Here is a 22,662-nt window from a genome sequence, read left to right as displayed (position 1 = left end):
TTACTCTGAGGTCACAGTAGTTTTCACTGAAAGCTTAAAGAAAATTTGAGAGGGGCAAAAGGAAAAGAATCTTTTGAGTTTTAATATATTTGATATGCTTAGGATTAGATTGCATTTGGTTTAAAGATACCTTTCACTATACAATGGGCAAACAGAAAAACAAAACACAAAAAAGGTGTTTAAGAACATTCCTTTTAAAGGTATACTGAGACCAAGACAACAAAATATCTTCACCAGGCTAGATTCTCAAAGTTGGGTCACTTTGGTCCTTGCTTCTGGTTAGCTGTTCAGGAGACATCTTAGCTTGCCTTGTCTCTGCTTTGTTGTTAACAGAGGTGGACTATCAGGCTGCAAAGGAGGCTTCACTACAATAGCAGGGAGTAACAGGAAGCTGCTCACCATTCTGTTTGGCCTGGTATAGTCTTCTCATTATGTCTCTGAACACTTTAGCATATAAACCTGACAGTTACTTCCTGGCAGGTGCTAAGATTTGCCTACTCTTTCAATCTCACTGGTTTGCATATTCATATGGACCATATCTGAGACCCCTGATAGATGGAGTGTGGCAATATCTTAATAGTAGGACTGAAATAAAGCAGAATGGAAAAAGTAATATCCATAGCTAAGAAACCATAGCCTCAGAAATATTACTCACCTGTCTGCTGTGCAGGCTGTGGCAGTGGTTGGTTTAGATGTGAATTGTAATGGACAGAAGGGATTGGGCGATACTGAGGTTGACTGGAGTGATAGTGGCCTGGAGCACAGTAACAGGCTGGCATCTAGGATAAGTGTTGAGGGAAAAAAAATCAATTTCACTTGCAACAGAAATGTCTTCTCTGAGGAACAACAGAGTGTAACGAGTAATAATTCTTTTTAGTACCACCTGAAAACAGATTTTCTTAGCTTTAAATTTAATTGAAAAAAATTTTAAGCATGGAGTATATATAACAAAAGACACCTATTAATATGCCCAGCAATTAGATTTAATAGGTTTAAATTTTGGCCACATTTTTTTCAGATTTTTCTCCCTCTTTTATAAAACCAAACACTATTAAAATAGCTAAAGGCTCAGTCCAATATTCTTTTGCCCTATATTTAACAGAGAACCCATTATCCTATAGTTGGTGTATGTGAATCCTATATATGTTTTCAAAATTCTATTATATATGTTATCCATACAGAAAAATTGTTGAGGATTTAAAAAATTTACATTAATGGTGCTCTACTATATATAACTCCATGCAACTTATTTTGCAATTTATATTCTTTGAGACTTACATTGGTTGAAACATGTACACTGCTAGCTCATTCAATCTGAGTGCAGAACTGCAATCATCATATAAATTAGCCAGCTTATCTGTTCTCACGCTAAAACACAGTTGTGCTGGTTCCATTCTTTTTTCTCATATTTTTAATGTAAATTAAAATGCCAATACAAATAGTATTTGTCAATTATACCTTAATAAAGCTGGGAAAAAAACCAGTAAGACTAGCTCGATTCTATTTCCTTCTGGAGCTATTTATATCAGCTGTGCATTTCTCTTAAAGTAATCTGACCTAGTTTGGAATAAGGAATGAACAATTAATCCAATGATGTACAAGTATGTGGTAAATTAACTTTATTAGCTTCATAAGCTCTTTTGAGTTCCACCCTTCCAATTGGGATACTTCTAAGAGACTTCTATAGGCATCTTAAAGAGTGCCTATTTCATCTGGAAACCAATTGAATACAGAATTTCTAGGGGCACCTGAGTGGCTAAGTGATTGAGCATCTGCCTTTGGCTCAGGTCGTGATTCCAGGGTCCTGGGATCAAGTCCCGCATTAGGCTCCCTGCAGGGAGCCTGCTTCTCCCTCTGCCATTCTCTCTGTGTCTCTCAAGAATTAATAAATAAAATCTTAAAAAAAAAATTTCTAGATCAGTTATAAGCCAAGAATCTCCTAAGTTTACCGCAATATTTCTTCTGTTTTTGAACCATTAGATGCAATAGATGGAATACATATGTGATCTCTTAATTGTTCTTGGACACATCAACAAACAATAAGTATGTCCTAATTTCAGATCTTTTTTTTTTTAATTTCAGATCTAAATCTATTATTATACTTTTCAGTATGTGTATAAATAACAGTATTATTTTTTCTCCCTCTTAATTAAAAAGACATTATTGTTTAAGCCACAAATTGTACCATCATCTATTTTATTTATAATGTATACACATTGACACATATATACATATGACAAGAAGAACACAAACAATGGAGGGTAAATAAAATTATATTGTTAATATGACTACTATATTTTACTTGTAGTTTCATACAAACTTGAAGTAGATAGTAATAACCTAAAGATATGTATCATATCCATAAAGAAACTATACAAACACAAGAGTCAAAAGACTGTAGTATAAAGGCCGAAGAAAAAATAAAGTGGAACAATAAAAGAGTTTAACTAACATAAAAGGCAGGAATAAAATAAATACAGATCAAACGGAAAACAAAGAGCAATGTGGCAAAGCTACCTCTAACTGTGTCAAAAGATATATTAAAGCTAAGAGGACTAGACATACTAACGAGACTAGATAGAACAGCAAAGATGAACTATATACAAAAGACAGACTTGAAATATTAAGGTCACAAATAAGAGGATGGAAAAGGACATACCATTTAAATGCTCATCAAAAGAATGCTGAAGTCACTATATTAAAGTCAGATAAAGTACGTTTTAAGACAAGAAATAGTACTAGAGAGAGAAAAACATTTCATAATAAGTCAATATATCAGGAAGAAATGATACATATAAATTGCTTAATATAGGTTTCAATGTTATAAAAATGGCAGAATTTAAGGGAGAAATAGACTAACCACTATCACTTATTGATAGAATCAAATAAAAGATATAAAAGACATGAAACAATCACACTGGCTAAACTGATACTTAGAAAACATTAAATAGGGATCCCTGGGTGGCGCAACGGTTTGGCGCCTGCCTTTGGCCCAGGGCGTGATCCTGGAGACCCGGGATCGAATCCCACATCGGGCTCCCAGTGCATGGAGCCTGCTTCTCCCTCTGCCTGTGTCTCTGCCTCTCTCTCTCTCTCTCTCTCTGTGACTATCATAAATAAATAAATTAAAAAAAATATTAAAAAAAAAAGAAAACATTAAATACAACAAACAGTAAAATATGAAAGAAATTAAAGACGACCTAAGTTAATGGAAAGACATCCCATGTTCATTAAGACTGGAAGATTTAATATTAATCTTCATTAATATAATATAATATACAAAGCAATTCATAGATTCAATGCAATCCCTATCAAAATTTCAATGGACTCTTTTGAGAAATGGAAAAGCCAACCATCAAATTTACATGGAATCCCAAGTCATATAGCCAAATTGCCAATGTAATCTTGAAAAAGAATAGTTGGAGGACTCACACTTCCTGATTTTAAAACTTATAACAAAGGTAGAGTAATAAAATAGTGCAGTACTGGCATAAAGGTAGAAACACAGACTAGCATAAACCTAAGAGTCCAGGAATAAATTCTTACATTGATGGTCACCTGATATTAACAGGGGTACCACACCATTCAATGGGAAAGGAATAGTGTCTTCAACAAATGATGCCAGAACAAATAAATACACACATGCAAAAGAATGATGGTGGACTCTTATGTCTCATTATCATTTACAAAAATTAACTCAAAATGGATAAAAGACCTAATTATTGGAGCTAAAGACCATAAAACTCTTTAAAGAAAACATACAGATAAAATCTTCATGACCTTGGATTTGGCAATGGATTCTTAGATATAACTAGTTAATCACGAGGGGTAAAATGCAAAGATGGATAGAATGGATTTCATTAAAATTAAATTTCTGTACATCAAGAACATTATCAAAAAGTCAAAAAGACAACTGACAGAATGGGTGAACATATCTGCAAATCACACCTGATGAAGGTCTAGTACACAGGATATAAAAAGAACTCTTACAACTCAACAACAAAAAGACATCTCCTGAAAAAAATTGGCAAAGGACTTAAAACAGACATTTCTCCGAAGACGACAGACAATAGCCAACATGTATGCATGTATGTATGTATGGATGTGTGTATGTGTGTATTTACATATGCACACACACTTTTTATTTTTTATATTTTTTTACACAAATTTTTTTAAAAAGATTTTATTTATTTATCATGAGAGACACAGAAGGGCAGAGACATAGGAAGAGGGAGAAGCAGGCTACCCGTGGGAAGCCTGATGTGGGACTTGATCCTAGGACCCAGGAATCACAACCTGAGCTGAAGGTAGACGGCTCAACAACTGAGCCACCCAGGCACCCCTAGCCAACATGTATACGAACAGATGATCAACATCACTAATCATTAGGGAAATACAAGTCAAAACCCTAATGAAATACTCATTTCACATCCAAAGGATGGCTAGGGTAATAATAATAATTTTTAAAAAGGTAAATAATAAGCTTTATTATCAAAATGTGGAGAAGTTGGAACCTCTATACATTGCAGATAGGAATATTAAAATGACACAGTATGGCGATTTCTCAAAAAGCTAAACATAAATTACCATATAATTCAGCAATTTATTTCTAGGTATATACCCCAAATTAATGAGAGTAGGTACTCTTGAATAAATACATGTACCTACATGTTTATAACAGCACTATTCACAATGGGCAAAAGGTGGAAATACCCCAAATCCATCAATGGTTGGAAAGATGAACAAATGGTGGTATATTCATACATTGGCATATTATTTAGACATAAGAAGGAATGAGGTACTGATACATGCTACAGAGTGTAGATTAATTCTCAAACATTATGTTAAGCTAAAGAAGTCAGACACAAAAGGTAACAGTATTGCACAAGTCCATTGACATGAAGTATCCAGAATAGGTAAATCCTTTTTTTTTCTTTTTAAAGATTTATTTATTTATTTATGATAGAGAGAGAGAGAGAGAGAGAGAGAGAGAGAGAGAGGCAGAGACACACGAGGAGGGAGAAGCAGGCTCCATGCTGGGAGCCCGACGTAGGACTCGATTCCGGGACTCCAGGATCGCGCCCTGGGCCAAAGGCAGGCGCTAAACCACTGAGCCACCCAGGGATCCCCCAGAATAGGTAAATCCTTAGAGACAGAGAGCAAACCAGTGGTTGCCAGGGGTTCGGGGATGGAGTGAATGAGTACTAACTGCTTAATGAGTACAGATTTTTCTTTTGGGGTGATTAAAAAGTTTTGGAACTACAGAGAGGTGATGGTTGTAAAACACCATATGTACTAAATGTCACTAAACTGCCTGCTTCAAAATGATAAATTTTATGCTTTGTGAACTTATCTCAAAACAAAACCAAAAGAAATCACAAAACACCAAAATGATAAAATATAAATTTTTTTCAAGTGCACAGGGATCTTCCCCCCAAAAGACTACATAATGGTATGTAAACAAGACTCAAGAGATTTCCAAACAATGAAATCTTAAGAGTAGGTTCTCTGACCACATGAAATTAAAATAGAAATCAATAACGAGGTACTTAGTCCCAAATTTTTGGAAATTAAATAACACACTTCTAAATAAATCAGGTGTCAAAAAGTCACATAGCTACATAAAAAAGAGAGGAAACATTTTGAACGAAATTATAACAAAACAACACACCTAGTTTTGTGGATTGCAATTAAAATGGTGCTTAGAGGTAAATTTGTAGCATTTTTAAAAATTTTTTTAAATTTTTTTTTTAATTTGTAGCATTTAAAAACTGTTAGAAAGGAAGAAAACCTGAAAATCAATGATCTATGCTTCCACCTTAAGAAGCCAGAAATAAAGGGCAAATGAAACCCAAAATAAGCAAAGAGAAGAAAACAATGGTAAAAGTAGAAATCATTCAAGTAGAAAATGAATAATAAAATTGATGAAATCTTAAGTTGGTTTTTTAAAAACATCAATGGAACCGGTAAATCTCTTACTAAAGCAAAAATAAGAGAGAAGTGAAATTATCAACATTTAGGAATTATCAAGGTGATACCACTAGAGATCTTTAAGATACTAAAAATATAATAAGGGGATATCAAGACTGACTATTGCCAATAAATTTGACCATTAAGTTGATACAAAATTCAACCCAAAAAGGAATTGCAAATTGGATTAGCTCTGTATCTCCTAAAAAATTGAATTTGTAATTTTAAAATCTTCCTCAGAAAAAAACTCAAAAAAAAAAAAAAAAAAAAAAAAGAAAAAAACTCCAAGTCCGGATGGATGCATTAGTGAATTCTGGCAAACATTTAAAAAATATGTTAAAAAGAATCCTACATCAACTGTTTTAGGAAATGAAGGAGGCAACAATATCCAATTCATTTTAAAGCCAGTATCAGTGCCATCCTGATAAACCAACCTGAAGGGATATTACACACAAACTACAGACCAGTATCCATTATGAACATGCATTAAAAAATCCATAAGAGGGATCCCTGGGTGGCTCAGTGGCTTAGCGCCTGCCCTTGGACCAGGGCGCAATCCTGGAGTCCCGGGATTGAGTCCCACGTCAGGCTCCTGGCATGGAGCCTGCTTCTCTTCTCCTTCTTCCTGTGTCTCTGCCTCTCTCTCTCTCTCTCTCTCTCTCTCTATGTCTATCATAAATAAATAAATAAATAAATAAATAAATAAATAAATAAATAAATCTTAAAAACAATCCATAAGAAATCGTTAGCAAAATAAATCTAGCAATATATAAAAAGTCATGATATTATATCATGACTAAGTGGGAATGTGCTCTCAAAATGAAAGGTTATCATTTTTTTTTTTAAGATTTTATTTATTTATTCATAGACACAGAGAGAAAGAGGCAGAGACACAGACAGAGGGAGAAGCAGGCTCCATGCAGGGAGCCCGATGTGGGACCGGACCCGGGTCACCAGGATCACACCCCAGGTTGCAGGTGGCGCCAAACCGCTGCGCCACCGGGGCTGCCCCGAAAGGTTATCATTAACATTGAAAAGTCAGTCACAATAATTGACTGTAAAGAGTAAAAGGGAAAAATCACATGATCTCAAGAGATGCAGAAAAGGAGATTTCATAAGATTAAATAATTCGTGGTAAAGACACCTACAAACTAAGATAATTTCTTCAACCTGATAGAGGGCATGACAGAGGCAAAAAACCCACAGATAACATCACAATTAAGGATGAAAGAACAAATGCTTTTCCTAAGACTGAAAACAAGGAAGAATATGTACTTTCAAAACTTAACTTTAAGTTAATAAATGAATTCGAGGGATTTTACTTTCTCTTGTGTTGTGTGTATATTCAACATCGGAGCACATAGATAATTCAATAAGGCAAGAAAAGGAATAAAAGGCATATATATTGGAAAGGATAATATATGTAGAAATGGTCTTCAATTTGGAAAATCCTAAGCAGTGTATGAATAAAGTACTAGAATCATTAAATTTAGAAGGTCCACAGGACACAAGATCAATACACAAAAATAAACCTTATTTCCACATATGACCAAATGATGATAGGAAAATGAAATTTTAAAATAATCCCCATTACATCCCAAGACTGCTAGAACTCATACAGCAACTCAGCAATGTGGCAGGATACAAAATCAACACACAGAAATCAGTGGCATTTCTGTATACTAACAATGAGACTGAAGATAGAGAAATTAAGGAATCAATCCCATTTACAATTGCACCCAAAAGCATAAGATACCTCGAAATAAACCTAACCAAAGAGGTAAAGGATCTATACTCTAAAAACTGCAGAACACTTCTGAAAGAAATTGAGGAAGATGTAAAGAGATGGAAAACATTCCATGCTCATGTATTGAAAGAATAAATATTGTGAAAATGTCTATGCTATTCAGGGCAATTTATACGGTCAATGAAATCCCTATCAATATACCATGGACTTTTTTCACAGAGTTGGAACAAACCATCTTAAGTTTTGTATGGACTCAGAAAGACCCCGAATAGCCAGAGGAATATTGAAAAAGAAAACCAATGCTGGGGGCATCACAATGCCTGATTTCAGGGATCCCTGGGTGGCGCAGAGGTTTGGCGCCTGCCTTTGGCCCAGGGCGTGATCCTGGAGACCCGGGATCGAATCCCACATCGGGCTCCCGGTGCATGGAGCCTGCTTCTCCCTCTGCCTGTGTCTCTGCGCCTCTCTCTCTGTGACTATCATAAATAAATAAAAATTAAAAAAAAAAAAAAAAAACAATGCCTGATTTCAAACTATTATATAGCTGTGATCATTAAGACAGTATGGTACTGGCACACAGACACATAGATCAATGGAACAGAATACAGAACCCAGAAACGGACCTTCAACTCTATGGTCAACTAATATTTGACAAAGCAGGAAAGAATATCCACAGGAAAAAGGACAGTCTCTTTAATAAATGGTGCTGGGAAAATTGGACATCCACATGCAGAAGAATGAAACTAGACCATTCTCTTACACCATACACAAAGATAAACTCAAAATGGTTGAAAGATCTAAATGTGAGACAAGAATCTATCAAAATACTAGAAGGAGAACACAGGCAACAACCTTTTTGAACTCGGCCACAGCAACTTCTTGCAAGATACATCTATGAAGGCAAGGGAAACAAGAGTAAAAATGAACTATTGGGATTTCATCAAGATAAAAAGCTTCTGCACAGTGAAGGAAACAATCAACAAAACAAAAGACAACCTACAGAATGGGAGAAGATATTTGCAAATGACACATCAGATAAAGGGCTAGTATCCAAGATCTATAAAGAACCTCTTAAGCTCAATACCTAAGAAACAAACAATTGAGTCATGAAATGGGCAGATGACATGAACAGACATTTCTCCAAAGACGACATACACATGGCCAACAAGCACATGAAAAAATGCTCCACATCACTGGCCATCAGGGAAATACAAATCAAACCACAATGAGATATAACTTCACACCAGTAAGAATGGCTAAAATTAACAAGACAGGAAACAACAAATGTTGGAGAGGAGTGGAGAAAGGGGAACCCTCTAGCACTGTTGATGGGAATGTGAACTGGTGCAGCCACTCTGGAAAACTGTGTGGAGGTTCCTCAAGAAGTTAAAAATAGAGCTACTCTAAGACCCAGCAATTGCACTGCTGAGGATTTACCCCAAAGATACTGATATAGTGAAATGTTGGGACACCTGCACTCCAATGTCCACAGCAGCCAAACAGTGGAGGGAGCCATGATGTCCTTCTACAGATGAATGGATAAAGAAGATGTGGCCTATATATACAATGGAATATTACTCAGCTATCAGGAAGGACGAATATCCATCATTTGCTTTGATGTGGAAGGAACTGGAGGGTATTATGTTGAGTGAAATAAGTCATTCTGAGGACAATCATCATATGGTTTCACTAATATGTGAAATATAAATAGTAGTGAAAAGGATTATATAAGGGAAAAGAGGGAAACTGAATGGGGAAAAATTAGAGAGACAAAGCATGAGAAACTCCTAACTCTCGGAAACGAACAAAGGGTTAAAGAAGGGGAGGTGGGTAGGGGGATGGGGTAACTGGGTGATGGGCACTAAGGAAGGCAATTGATGGGATGAGCACTGGGTGTGTATACTGTATGTTGGCAAATTGAATTTAAATAAAACAATTTAAAATAATCTCCTTGAGAAAACTAAGCATTTCTTTTTTTTTTTTTTTAAGATTTTATTTATTTATTCATGAGAGAGAGAGAGAGAAAGAAACAAACACAGGCAGAGGGAGAAGCAGGCTCCATGCAGGGAGCCTGATGCGGGATTCGATCCCAGGTCTCCAGAATCACACCCTGGGTTAAAGGCGGTGCTAAACCGCTAAGCCACCCGGGCTGCCCTATTTTCTTTTTAAAAAGATTTTATTTCTTTATTTGAGAGAGAAAGTGTGCATGGTGGCTGGGGGTGGAAGTTGGGAGGAGTCAGAGGAAAAGGGAGAGGCAGATTCCTTGTTGAGCAGAGAGCCCAAAGCGTGGTGCAGTTCCAAGGACCCTGAGATCATGACCTGAGCAGAAAGCAGGCACTTAACCAAATGAGCCACCTAGGTGCCCCACTAAGCATTTAAAAACATTACATACTTAGAGATACATTTATAAAATATATGCAATTCTTATATAATGAAAACTACAAAATACTGCTGAGAAAAATTAAGGAATATCTAAATAAATGTAGAGAAAACACTGAAAGCTTAAATAGTATGATTTTAATTCTCCCTAAACTAATCTACTTCTTCCTGAAATGCATCATTTTATTTTTATAGTGTATTTACCCTATAGTGTTTCTCTTGAACTAATGAAAACAAATCAGTGAAAAGGAAAATCAAATGTCGCATACTGTTAACCATCCAACTGAAGTATCTACCAGTCATGTGGTTGTCAGTATGCATTTGAAAATCTTCAAAGAAGAGAAGATGATGACCAGCTTTGTATATACATTCTCACAAATTCTATGTGACACTAAAAGTAAGCTTTCTAATTAGGGTTAAAACTGATCATCAATGAAGAGGTTTCCATGGGAGCCAAAAGGTGACTTACCTGTGGTGAGGGCTGCTGAATATATCCCTGCTGCTGCAGCACAGGCTGGCTGACAGGATGGCCTGAGGCAGAATAGCCAGCAGTAGGGACTGGTTGCCCGGGGGGCAGGGGTGGGGGGGGAGGAGGAGGTGGCGGCGGCGGCGGTGGTGGTGGTGGAGGGGCTGCCGTCATGATATAACCAGACTGCTGTGGGGATTGTAGAACAACAGTGGACTGGAACATGGTGGCATGAGGGTCAGAACCATCTGCAGATGGCTGGCGGGCAAGACTCATGTGGCTAAACTGAGACCCAAGGTTGTCCTGCTAAAAAAGGCAAAAGTCAGAAATCAGTAAGCCTTCCATACATACTTATCAAAAAACTTATCAACCAAACTTATCAAAAACCCCCACTTCATATAGTTTAAGATGAACTGCAGTAGTATGTATTATGGATATCATATATCTACAACAGATATGATTTAATAGAATAGCTTCAATAAAATTAGAACTCTAAGCAGGAAAGTAGGACTATTACAATGCTGTCATTACAAATAACTTATAAAGTGTATCTAGTGGAGTGCATAGCATGCAGAAGAGCAGGGTGTAATAACATTTCACAATAAGAAATGATAAGATACTTATTTAAATGACAATTAAAGGCACATTAGGATGTGGAGGGGAAACTGGACATACTCATATTATATAGTCATTTTCTGAAAGGACTTCAAGGACCAGGTAACTAATAAGGCATGGTACTAATTATACTCTTTATCTCTCTTCCTAAAAGGCAAGATTCTGGTTCTATGTATCTCTGTCTATTTTACCATACCTGTTGAATATACTAGTAGAAATGAAATAAAATATATAACATTCACCCACTCCAGTCTTCTAATGTAAAAGATTTTAGAAATACATAAATAGAATATATATATTTAGGAAAAATAATTTGGCCATAAATTCTGTTCTTCCCTAGTGTATTTCAGTCTCTTTCTAAAGTCAGATGTTACACAAATTGAATCTAAATGACAGTTTCCTACAGCTTTTGCAACTTGGTGAGCAGGCAATGGTGTCCAGCCAGGATAGGGTTATGATTTATATGCTATCTGACAAATGTTTTCTCTGACTCAACAGCATAAAGACCAGTTCTGACTAGTCTGAACAGTATCACTGAAATGACAAAAATGGGGTTAAAATGGCATCGTCTTGCTCCCAAAGAGCCAAAGACTGGTAACAATATGTACCATAATTTGCTAGGAGAATTTTGGAAAAAGTTACTTAAAAAATTGTGGCAATTGAGTTGTCAGATAAAAGTTGACATGTCTGCAATTTCTACAGTCTGTTGGTTTTTGCAAAGTACATTATGGCTATGGAGAAGACAAGGGATTGAAAAGGGCACCTGATTTAATGACTGAAAATATGTGGTTTTACTCCTTCCATTGCTGCTCTGATATACTCTAGCACTATTAGCCTAATTCAACAAATATTTTCAAAAGGGAAAAATGTACCAAAATATATCGATTAGCTGTAATTACATAGTAATCTGGCTAAATTTTTAACCATACACCATCAGAGTCATCTCAAAAAAAAAAAAAAAGTCATTTTCTTATTTCAATTATCTACCATTTTCCAAAACATCTTTGAGGCTTTTATGCTATTCTTAATGATGCTTTCGATTTTCTCAATGCTGGCAAAATTTTATTTTTTCAGACTGGAAGTGATTTTTGAAAATCACTCAGAACCGATGCTCTTAAGGTTGCTGCCAGCTCAAAATAAACACACTCCCAATAAAAGAAAACATTTCTAAAAAGTGTCAAGTGATTTTAAGATATACCTTACAATTTAACTTGAAAAGTAATGTCAAAATGTGATGCCATATAATCTGGAAAAATAACAGCATCACTGGGAAAAGTATATTAGGCTGAGGCTCACTTTAAGGGAAGGAAAGGGACACTTATTGAATACTGATTTCACCTTAGGCCCTAGGCAGGAAGTACTTTTCACTCTTGTCTCATATACTTAGTAAAATAGAGAAGGTCAGAGAATACATGGCACTGGTGCTCCTAAGCTCTTACTGAGAGATATAACTTGGGACATACTTTAGGTTGAAGGAGGTACCATTACTTTATAGTCACAGATTAAATATCTAGGGATCTTCCTTGGAAATATACATAGTGTCTTAGGTATATAAACTCCAATTCACCTAATAATCAGTATGAAGTTTACTGGACCTATGTATTGGGGATAGAAAGGCTTAAACCTAGATGAAAGCTACCACACTAGGAATGCAAAGATCGCACTGATCTCAATGAGAAAAGTAGCTAAACCATCTCAGGACTAGAATAGTCAACCTGAAAATCATTTCATTATGAAAAGGCAGGAAAAGATTAGGATTTATACAATCACTGCAATATGCCAATATAACAAATATTATACAGTAGAGAGTAAATGATTTCTAATCCAGGTTAGAAACACTTTTTCAGTATAAACGTGTCCATGACTTTAAATAATCACAGAAGATCGTATCACTTTAATCACATTCATGAGCATCCATCACACATCCGCCCACAGAAACAATGCAGGAGGTGAATAGAGATATAGTACCACGGAGTATTGCTGGGTGGGTGAGACTGGCAGGAGCGGGGATGGGTAAGGGGCTGTAGAGTACTGAACAGGCTGTGAAGAGGACTGCAGAGGACGAACAGGCTAAGGAATAACAGGTTGGCAAACAATGTTAATGTCAGAATAAAATGTTACAAGAACTGCATAAAATGGAAACTTAACACTTTTTTGGCAATAGCTTAAACTACATTTATAAAGTCATCTTATACAATGATATAGGAAACAACAAAATGATGCTAAATGAAGAAGCTGAATAATAAAAAGTTTAAAAACATAACCTGTGCTTTTATATACAATTAGGTAATTTTTTCATAAAAATATTTATTAAATTCACAGAAACAGGTGATTTAGACATTTCAAATTCTATTATGTAATCAAACCCCCAGGTTAAGTGAGTAAAAGCAAAACCACTCATTCTTACTTCTTTGTTTGATGGAGGAGTTGCTCTATTTAGCATTATGACACTGAATAATAAAAGAACAACTTCACAATAAAAAAGTTATATATTATGTATGTCAACTACCCTCTCTATTTGATAAGGCATGATTAAATACTCTGTTGGGACCAAAGTGCTTGAATTTTTAAAGAAAAGTATACTGTGGGTACCATTAAGAGTAACAGCCTAAAGAACAACACACACACATACAGGCACACGTACACACACAAACATACCTCTTTTACACAAGGAAGATAAACACATTTTTCTTTCAATTAAAAATTTTTATCGAGAGAGTAGGTGCCAAGAGCTGAAAAACTATTTACTTGAATTTTTTTTTTGCCAATGAAATACTCTTGCATTTCAGGAAAATAAAACTAAGTTTTATGTTTCCCAGGAACACTCAAAAACAGGTGCTATAGAAGATGAAAAATGTTTTAATCATTTCTAAATCTTAAGAAGTACAGCTGGCCATCTGTAGGCTAATACCAGCATCTGATTTAGTTTGCCAATATTGCATTTATATTATATAGTTTATTCTCAAGGGGTAATAGTCATACTGGCTTAAAGACTCTTGTAATCCATGTTATAGATGGCAATCAGGCTAAGAAAAGTTAAGTGACCTGCAGACAGTCATGTAAAGCAAACACTGGAGGAGCCCAGGTAATTTTATCCAGGAAAACTTTTACTTTTGGTTAAAATGTATGTACATGAATCTCCCTCTAAACAGTACTCTCTAAAAGAATACTTTACAAATGCAAAATAAAAGAACTGAGTAAGACTGCCCAGGAAATAATCTAAATAAGGAAATTCTTCTGACAACTAAGATGTGTAATGATGAGTTGTACTTCTACCACAAAATCAATGCAAGAGTTTCTATAAAGTGGAAGGCTCAGATCAGAATCCCACAAAAAAACTAGTAAATGTAAAAGCACTAAAAAAAGGTAAAAAGGTAAAAGCTGAAAGATCTATAGAGCCAGGGGTCTCTCAACAACCTCTTAACTAAAAATTAGCAAACTTCCTAATGGATGACAGCACATATCATACTAAATGAGGTGCAGTAGCTCTAGAACTTCCAAATACAGCCTATTCGATCTGTTACTAAGTCAGACAACCATTAAGACATAACTTTCTTCCAGACATCTTGACCTACTATGTAAATGTCAGATGAAATAAAAGCTTCAGACTGCTGGGGGATAAAAGAAAGGCGAGTCCTATGAGCACCAAAAGTATAAATTATTGTCTCCTAGTGTGTCAAGTGGTAATGAGACAAATGTGGGCGAGAACCCTGGTTGATCAAAGTGAAATTCTGCCACCAGTTAGAAAAGAAAAAGCCTTAGTTAGCACTTCCTTTTCCTATTTAAATTAAAACTGGCTGTAAAACGACATCCTCTTGAAGTGATTAGTTTTAAGAAATGTAGCCCACCTGAAAGCTTTGGAAATCACTGTATTATTTTGTTTGGTTATCTGAAATTTAGTGGATGGATTGATTATCTCAGCACAAAAAATGGTTACTCAGTATCATCTGTTCATCAACTTTCTCTTCTAGTATCTGAAGATGAACTGCCTGAATCACCTGAGGCAACGCCAGGAAAAGCAGCCATGAAGTTTGACATATATCCCAAGATTTCAAATTACAGTTCATTAATAAGGCTCTATTTCTAAAGTAAGCTGTCTACACCTTCATTTAGGATAGCCTCATATCTGAATCAGACAAAACTATTCCTAGGAGATAATAATCTGAAATATATAACCATAGATAAACCCTTAGACTTTTTGAAGCTGCCAGACAAACATTTCTACCAAATGAAATGAAAATCAGATGTATAAAGCTCCCGGTGAAATACATAGCACTGCAAAGACAACTATGCATAGGACGATGAAGGAGAAACACTTCAGGACCAAACTGAATGAAAGCAAGGCACAGAAGGCCAGGGAGGGAGTTTTACGTAGTCCAATGTGTATCTGAGCATTTGTAATCAAATGGGGCGGTGAAGCAGATATATGGGAGTCTTTAGAATCAATTTTAGGTAACTTCTTCTCTATGTATTTCTGTCTTAGGAGCACAGCAAAAACCTAGAAATCCTTCTACAGTATGTAAACTGCCTTGCCCAGTATTGAGAGTCTTAATTGCCAGAGGTACAATTATCTACAAAACTTTAAAAATATTTGATAACCGTATCAAACTGCTCATACATTCTTTATCCTTACAACACAAAGGATGTAACTTGTGAGCAAAACTAAGGAAATTTCTCCAGTTCAATTTTACATCATACTTTTTCATACATCATCAGAAAGTATTCTGCAAGTTCCATCAGTGGAATATTTAGATAGTCTTATGGGAAAAAGAGGTGTAACTAACTGTACAAACGGTCTTTGAGTTGTTACACAACCTTTAAAGATAGAAAAGAAGTAAAAGAGTTTACACTGGTATAATCAAATTCCTCAAGGATGAATAACACATCTAGAGGGGAAAAGCCAGATTGTGAAAGTGTATGTGTAAACTCTTAACATACAAATTCAAGACATTACTAAGAGTGCTTCTGTGAATTCTAATTTAGAATGTTTCTGCCTGTCTCTCACATGGGAGGTGGGATGGAGAGTACCTTGCAGAACCTGAGCACCCCAACTCAGTTTCTTCTAGCTTCTTGATCTGTTGAACCTTAGGGCAACTTACTTTTGCTCACTGGGATAATCCTAGTTTTGTTTTTATTCCTTTTAACCATTTCTTGCTGTTGTAGTATAGGGAGAACATTCTCACCACACAGGCTCATAAGATACAAAATTCCCTTCTTTCCAATACATATTCTATATTTATTAGCTGAAAAACCCATGTTGACCTTTCTTCCTACAAGTAGGGAATGGGACATTGCTGGTAGAGAATATTAAAGTTCTAAGAAATACTTGGGCTATCCCAATTATAATTAGTGAGTCTAGTCCCAAATATGCAAAGGCAGGTAAACTTAGCATTATGTAATCATGGATATGTGCACCTGTGAGAAAATGTGATTAGCTGCTTGTTGTTGAGGTGGTGGGGGTGGCAGAGGCGGCTGTGGAGGTCCAGGCACTTGGGTTCTAACTTGTTGTTGAGTCATAGGAGGATTATACACAACTGGACTTCCATCTGGGTTTATGAAGGGCTGACCTGAAAAATTAAAAGAGGGGGAAAAATATTTACGATAGAGACAGAACAGAGGTCATCCTACAAACAATTCACAACACATCTATAATCCTGATTCACAATCCTAAAGACCCAAGTTTCTGTAAACCAAAAGATTTTCTCAATAGGGGAAACAAATCTGACCTTACATGAAGCTATTTTAATAGTATATATTTTTGCAACTTAATGTAAATATTTGAAAATTGTGCTTCAATGTCTTACTAGGGAGGTGCTGCTTTAAAATCTGAGGTTATTTATAATACATGGTATTTTTAAAATACCTCTGAATTCTGAAACATATCCTGCTCAAGGGATTCAGTTACAGGACTGCAGTCCTGTAGTGCTGTAATGCATTTCAGTTTTAAGAAAAAGTTCTTGTCTTTGGGATACTGGAATATTACTAATTAGCCTCTATTAGGTGATGAGAAAGACCTAATTTACAGACCACGCTGCATATACTGGACTAGTGAAACTAACACTGATGAAAATTAAAAATGGTTGACAGCTTCAAATTTTAAATCATGGACTTGATGGCAGAGTCCTTATTTTATAACTTCTAAAGTTGTAAGTAAGTTTTGAATTCTAAAGAATTTCCTGAAATTATTTCTTTTTAATTCCAGTGGACTTGATTCATAGATAAGAGAGAAAACTTTAGTATTTGAGGCTTGTTTTTACTTAACAAGGGGGGGGATATCTTAAGTGCCCAAGTAAACAAATTCTACTCTTTTCTACATATACATTCTAAACAACTTTTTAAAAATTATATAAAGTATTATTTTGATTGTGGGAAAATAACCAATAAATAGAGATCAAAAGAAACTAATTCCCCATAATTGTATAGTTAACAATTTAGATACCTTCTTCCCGATTTTTTTTTCAGTGTACAGGTAAACAGATTCACAGGTTAGTATTTTTCCTTATTCTATACAGTATATTATTTTTTTTTAAAAGAAACCAGGAAAAAAAAGGACCATGTGAAATACACTATGATATCCATTGAGAATATGAAGAATACAGAATGAAGTAAGAGAAATTTGACTAAATAATAATTTTAAAAATTGTTCTCATAATATCTTTTCATCCAGGGTAAATCCCCCTCCTCATTTTTTTTAACTTGTGACATATAATAAAATAATTGTGGGGAGAGAAGAATATATACCATTCCATTACTATCAAGTGGGCAGAGTCCTTCAAATTCAAGTGATTTTCATGAGTTTCTTGATGATTTAGTTATATGAGAACAAATCATGCTGGTATTTGTTGACTGTTAAATAATTTTGAAAAAAAAAAGAGAAGATTTGGGTGGAAACATGTTTTAAAAGTAACTTGAGGACTGTCTGAAAAAAGTTGGATGTGTTGTAATGTTTTTCTCAAAAGGCAAAGAGATCACTTTTGGATTCATTTAAAATTAAGAATACAATTCAATTTCAGGCTGATCAGCTGCTCACTCTTATTGTTTCCTATTCAGCTGAACCTTTCATATTATCAAAAACTCAGTAAAATGTTTTGAATGAAAAATAATAGTAAATAGCAAATTAAGTCATCTTATATCCTGCTTCAGAAAAGCTAGAAGTTTAGTAATATGATCCATCTGAAGGTTAAGAAGATAATGATTATTAAGCAAAAACTGAATTTCGGAATAGCCAGTTATTCAATTTTTTATAATAGAAACAAAAGTTCCAAATCTTTATCTTAAAAAAGAGATGCAAAGAAATCTGAAGCTAATGAGTTCCAAGCCATGGTCTTCTCTATAACAAAAGAAAAGGTTCAGGAGCACACAGAGACCCTGATACTCTCACCTGTACCTACCTTGCCCCACTACTGCCATGCTGACGTGACCGTATCAGTTAAGTGTGAGAATTTCTAAGATGGTTATCAAATGATTTATAAGGTTGTTCTCATTATCTCACAAAATTATTGGGCTATAATATTGCGAACAGAGACCAAGACTTAATGGGATCTTTTAAAAGATGTTTTCTATATTTGCCCATACTGTATGCATAATGAAATATATTATGACTAGTTTCTGAATCCCTGAGGTTCAGTTTCCTTATCTATAAATGAGAATTTCATCTATCTAATAGGGTGGTCATAATGATTATAAATAATGTATTTAAAGCACCTAGCACAGTAAATGACACACAGTAAATGCTGAATAAATGAAATTATTACCTAACTGTAATTAGGTAATTTTCTATTTTCAAAGAAATAGAAAATATTCATTTTCTACTTCCTAACTGTAAAGAATGTGTCTTCAATATTACTTCATAAAGACTACCTAGTTTCTTTTTCTAATAACATGTCCCTTACCTTTTTCCTCAAGAGAAAAAACTTAGCATATTCAGAAGGATAATGACTTATAGGTTCTTTCTATTTTATTCTATAAAGAATAAGAGCTGCTTACTTTCTCCTTCTTCACAAAATGTGTACTATTTTTCTCAAGGACAATTTTTATTTTCTAAATCAAATAAAGCTCTTTCAATGGTGGTTGTCTCATTTCTAGGAAATGAACTATTTTTCCAATTATGGTTAGGCCATCATTTGGCCCAAAAGATGACATATGGATATCACAAAGAGAAAAATACTTTCTGATATAAATATGTCTTAGAACATTTTCTAGCAGAAATGTTTTATTAAACTTCTGGGGAAATGCTAATTATCCATGAAAAATAAAAAGCTGACAACACATACACAAATAATACATTTAATATACATTCTTTAAATTTCAATAACTTCTGCTATCTCAACTGAAATAAACACCTTTTTCTGGATACCAACCTGTTTGTGGGTTGATCAGAATACTGCCAGGTGGTATGCCTGCCGCTTCCAAGGGAAGCAAAAAGAAGCTAGTGCTAGGAGATGCGACTTGCCCATTTAGGCCACCATCAAAGGAAAGAGAGTTATGAGTGCTGACAGTTGGATAGACGACAGGTGCGCCATGAGAAGACTGGCTGAGAGCTGTACCTGGAAGAGGCTGCTGGATGTGAGAAAGAGAGCCCGTAGATGACCCTACACTACCAGAAGACTCAGAACCTAGGGGAGGAGTAATGAAAAATATGGATTTTTTAAACCTCATATAAAAACTCGCGTTTTAAATACGTAACAATAAAATTCACATTGCATAACATGCGGTTACCACATAAAGCATTGGCTATTTTTGATTTACTGTATAATTTTGCTTCCCCCTCCCCATCATGAACAAGTTTAATACAGCAAACTGATCACATAAGTCATCAGAGAAGTCATAGCCAAAGCATGCAACTTAAGCAAGTGTATAATAACACCAGCCACAAACAGCCACAAAAAGCACATTACCCACATTCCCCAAAGCACAAAGTTATGTACATTTTACCTTTTTAGATTAACACTTAGGAATATACAGAGTATAAGTTTCCCCCAGGAAAAAGAACATAGTACAGCCAAATGCCCAAAACCTCTTATATCAGAAACCCCTTATCTATAAGAACACAGAAAGATTAAGAGTAGTGTAGGAGATAACAAAAATGATAAATTCTCAATCAAGAGAAACAACTGTGAAGTCTCACTGCAGAATTCCATTTTATGCTCATAATCATAGCATCTTCCTATGATGTAAAGTCAACTTTACATTTTATATCATATCAAGGGACAAAGACAGCATGAAAAATATTCTGAGTACTTATATTTGCATCAGTTTAAAATTTCTCACTAAACTTAAAAATTTCATTGTTTATTTTTAGATGTTTTCATCTCTGCAATCTATTTCATTTTCTATTACCCAAAGACTGAAAATGTTACTGACTTACAGTATTATGGCTAAAAGTAGATAATAAGACAATGAAAGAAAGAAAAAGATTTTGAAAATATATATAGTTAATTAGGTTTTGAATAAGAGTTGACCCTGGGATGGAGAATTGATCTTTAATGAATAAAATAAACAAATATGATATGCTATACAGACTGCCTTCTGATGGATAACTTCTATTTTAAGTTGTGCCAAATGACTACTGATAAAAACTCCATCAAAAATAATTTTTCCCTATTAAAAGAAGGGTCAATGTTTCTTTTCATCTCTAAAGATAGTACAAATTACAAATAATACATGATCTTAAATGTTTTAATTTAGTAGTGTGTGCTTAAGTGACATTCTTATAAACAGTAATTTTTTTCTGTTATGATGACTGAGCAACTATTTTTCAAATAAATGCATATCTTGAATATATGCATATTTTTATATTAATAAAGTCAATAAAATTTATCTGTCTTTAGCCATATTCTATCATATACACTAAGACATTTTTAATATCCACATCATAAGCGTAAAGGTGCAGTTCATAAGCCTTAACAAGTTAAAGCACTGACTATAAAGATAAGGATCAAAAAAAATATTTGGCTATCTTCAAATATCTCCCCCCTTTGATTATTATCTGTACAATACCATGTGTCTAGGCTCACCCAAATAGGCTAAAGATAGAGAGCCATTTCTGTTAACTTTCAATGCTTATTTTGGGATAAAAATAAAGATTTATAAGGATCCTAAGCGAGATGTGAGCTTCTCTAGTACTGAATCCAGTTAGTGAAGGTGAAGAGAAAATGTATGAGCCTCAATGTAAGGCACTCTAAATTTAAGCAAAGAACTAAGAAATGAGCATGTTACCAAAATTTCTCACTCATTCATGATAATTGTATCACATCATTTTTCCTTAGTTCTAAAATTCCTCAGAAACTCCTTGATGATTTTATTGATTTTCTGAATGGCAAATGAAGGACTTTCTCATGAAAAATGCAATCAATAATTGATACTATTAGCTGAAAATACAATCAATGTTAAATAATCCTAGGTGAGAAACCAGGCCTTCCAATTATAAATAAGCAATGAAGAATTTCCAACCACCTCTGGGGACTCAAAAAAGAGATGACATTTCACTGAACTAACTTGATTAAGTTTGTGTCATAAGAGAGAATTTTTACTTTAATTGATGTTTGTCAATTTCTCTCCAACAGAGAATGAATCCTAATGTTGATACATATATTACCATTTAAGTACTGTGGAGGTGCTCAAAGCACTGCTAGTAGGAACTTTTTATGTTAGGATAACTGCAGAAGCCACATGATAAAGAGCTAAGACAATAACAGGGAAACTACTGTTTTGATTGCACAGTTCTAGATAAACATTTATACCTGTTTTTGAAAGCCTGCCTATGCTTTTGCTGCTCCCAGAACTATCACCTCTTGTCAGGACCGAGATTCCACTGAAGCTGCTGGCTTTGGTTACAGCAGGCTTGAAGTTTCGGAGAGAACTGTCGGAATCCGTACTGCTCCAGGGTCGTGGTTCAGAATACTTCAGCTCATTCTCAGTGCTGCTTTGATGGCTATTTGTTGATCTCCCTGAAGCATCTTTATTAACTCTGTAATTTAGAAATCAACTTTGAGAAGCTAATAGGGACAAAAAGGGAAAGAATAGAGAAGAAAATGCTTTGATGTTTCAATACTGTATGAAAACATGCTTTCAATACCTAAATATCTGACGTCTCTGCTGGGTACTACTAGCATCTTCGTCTTGGATTCTGTTGGCATTTTAATAAGACATTTTTATTTTTGTTAGCATCAGTCAGATAGTTAACAAACGAATGTTAAAAATTCCCTCACCTTTTGTCAATAATATAATTCTCTTGGGAACACAGGGACTAGAAAGAAAGAATAGATATAAAAAGTTGAGCTTTTGTCAAATACATCATGCATCTGTAAACCAATGACAACAACCAAAAACATGTATAATATTTAAAAAGTATTACCCACCCTGCCCCCAAAATCCAGAATGGTGATAAGGATACACAAACAATAATAATGAAATTATTTCTGGCTTGGAGACACAATGCATTCTTTTAACAGATCTACATCTAGAAGCCATTCATTTTTGTGGT

At 34.9% G+C, this 22,662-nt stretch overlaps 1 protein-coding gene across 15 annotated transcripts in view; it reads right to left on the bottom strand.

The window, feature by feature from the left end:
• The window catches only part of R3HDM1 (R3H domain containing 1), a 129,334-nt gene that overhangs the window by 69,130 nt on the left and 37,542 nt on the right, over positions 1-22,662 (bottom strand). For 6 of the 15 annotated variants that reach the window (XM_072789008.1, XM_072789011.1, XM_072789010.1 and 3 more), the window contains 8 exons: positions 22,388-22,425; positions 22,255-22,305; positions 21,920-22,146; positions 19,538-19,792; positions 16,593-16,744; positions 13,146-13,247; positions 10,566-10,868; positions 656-779 (listed from right to left, as the gene is read on the bottom strand). In XM_072789008.1, the coding sequence (XP_072645109.1) occupies positions 656-779; positions 10,566-10,868; positions 13,146-13,247; positions 16,593-16,744; positions 19,538-19,792; positions 21,920-22,146; positions 22,255-22,305; positions 22,388-22,425 (1,252 nt within the window). The remainder of the gene's footprint in view (positions 1-655; positions 780-10,565; positions 10,869-13,145; positions 13,248-16,592; positions 16,745-19,537; positions 19,793-21,919; positions 22,147-22,254; positions 22,306-22,387; positions 22,426-22,662) is intronic. The other 9 variants (XM_072789009.1, XM_072789012.1, XM_072789013.1 and 6 more) reach the window with 6 other exon arrangements.

This window comes from Canis lupus, chromosome 20, assembly GCF_048164855.1.
Source record: "Canis lupus baileyi chromosome 20, mCanLup2.hap1, whole genome shotgun sequence".
Taxonomy (NCBI): domain Eukaryota; kingdom Metazoa; phylum Chordata; class Mammalia; order Carnivora; family Canidae; genus Canis; species Canis lupus.
The sequence above is the reverse complement of the archived record's forward strand: the minus strand, read 5'-3'. Positions and strand labels throughout refer to the sequence as shown.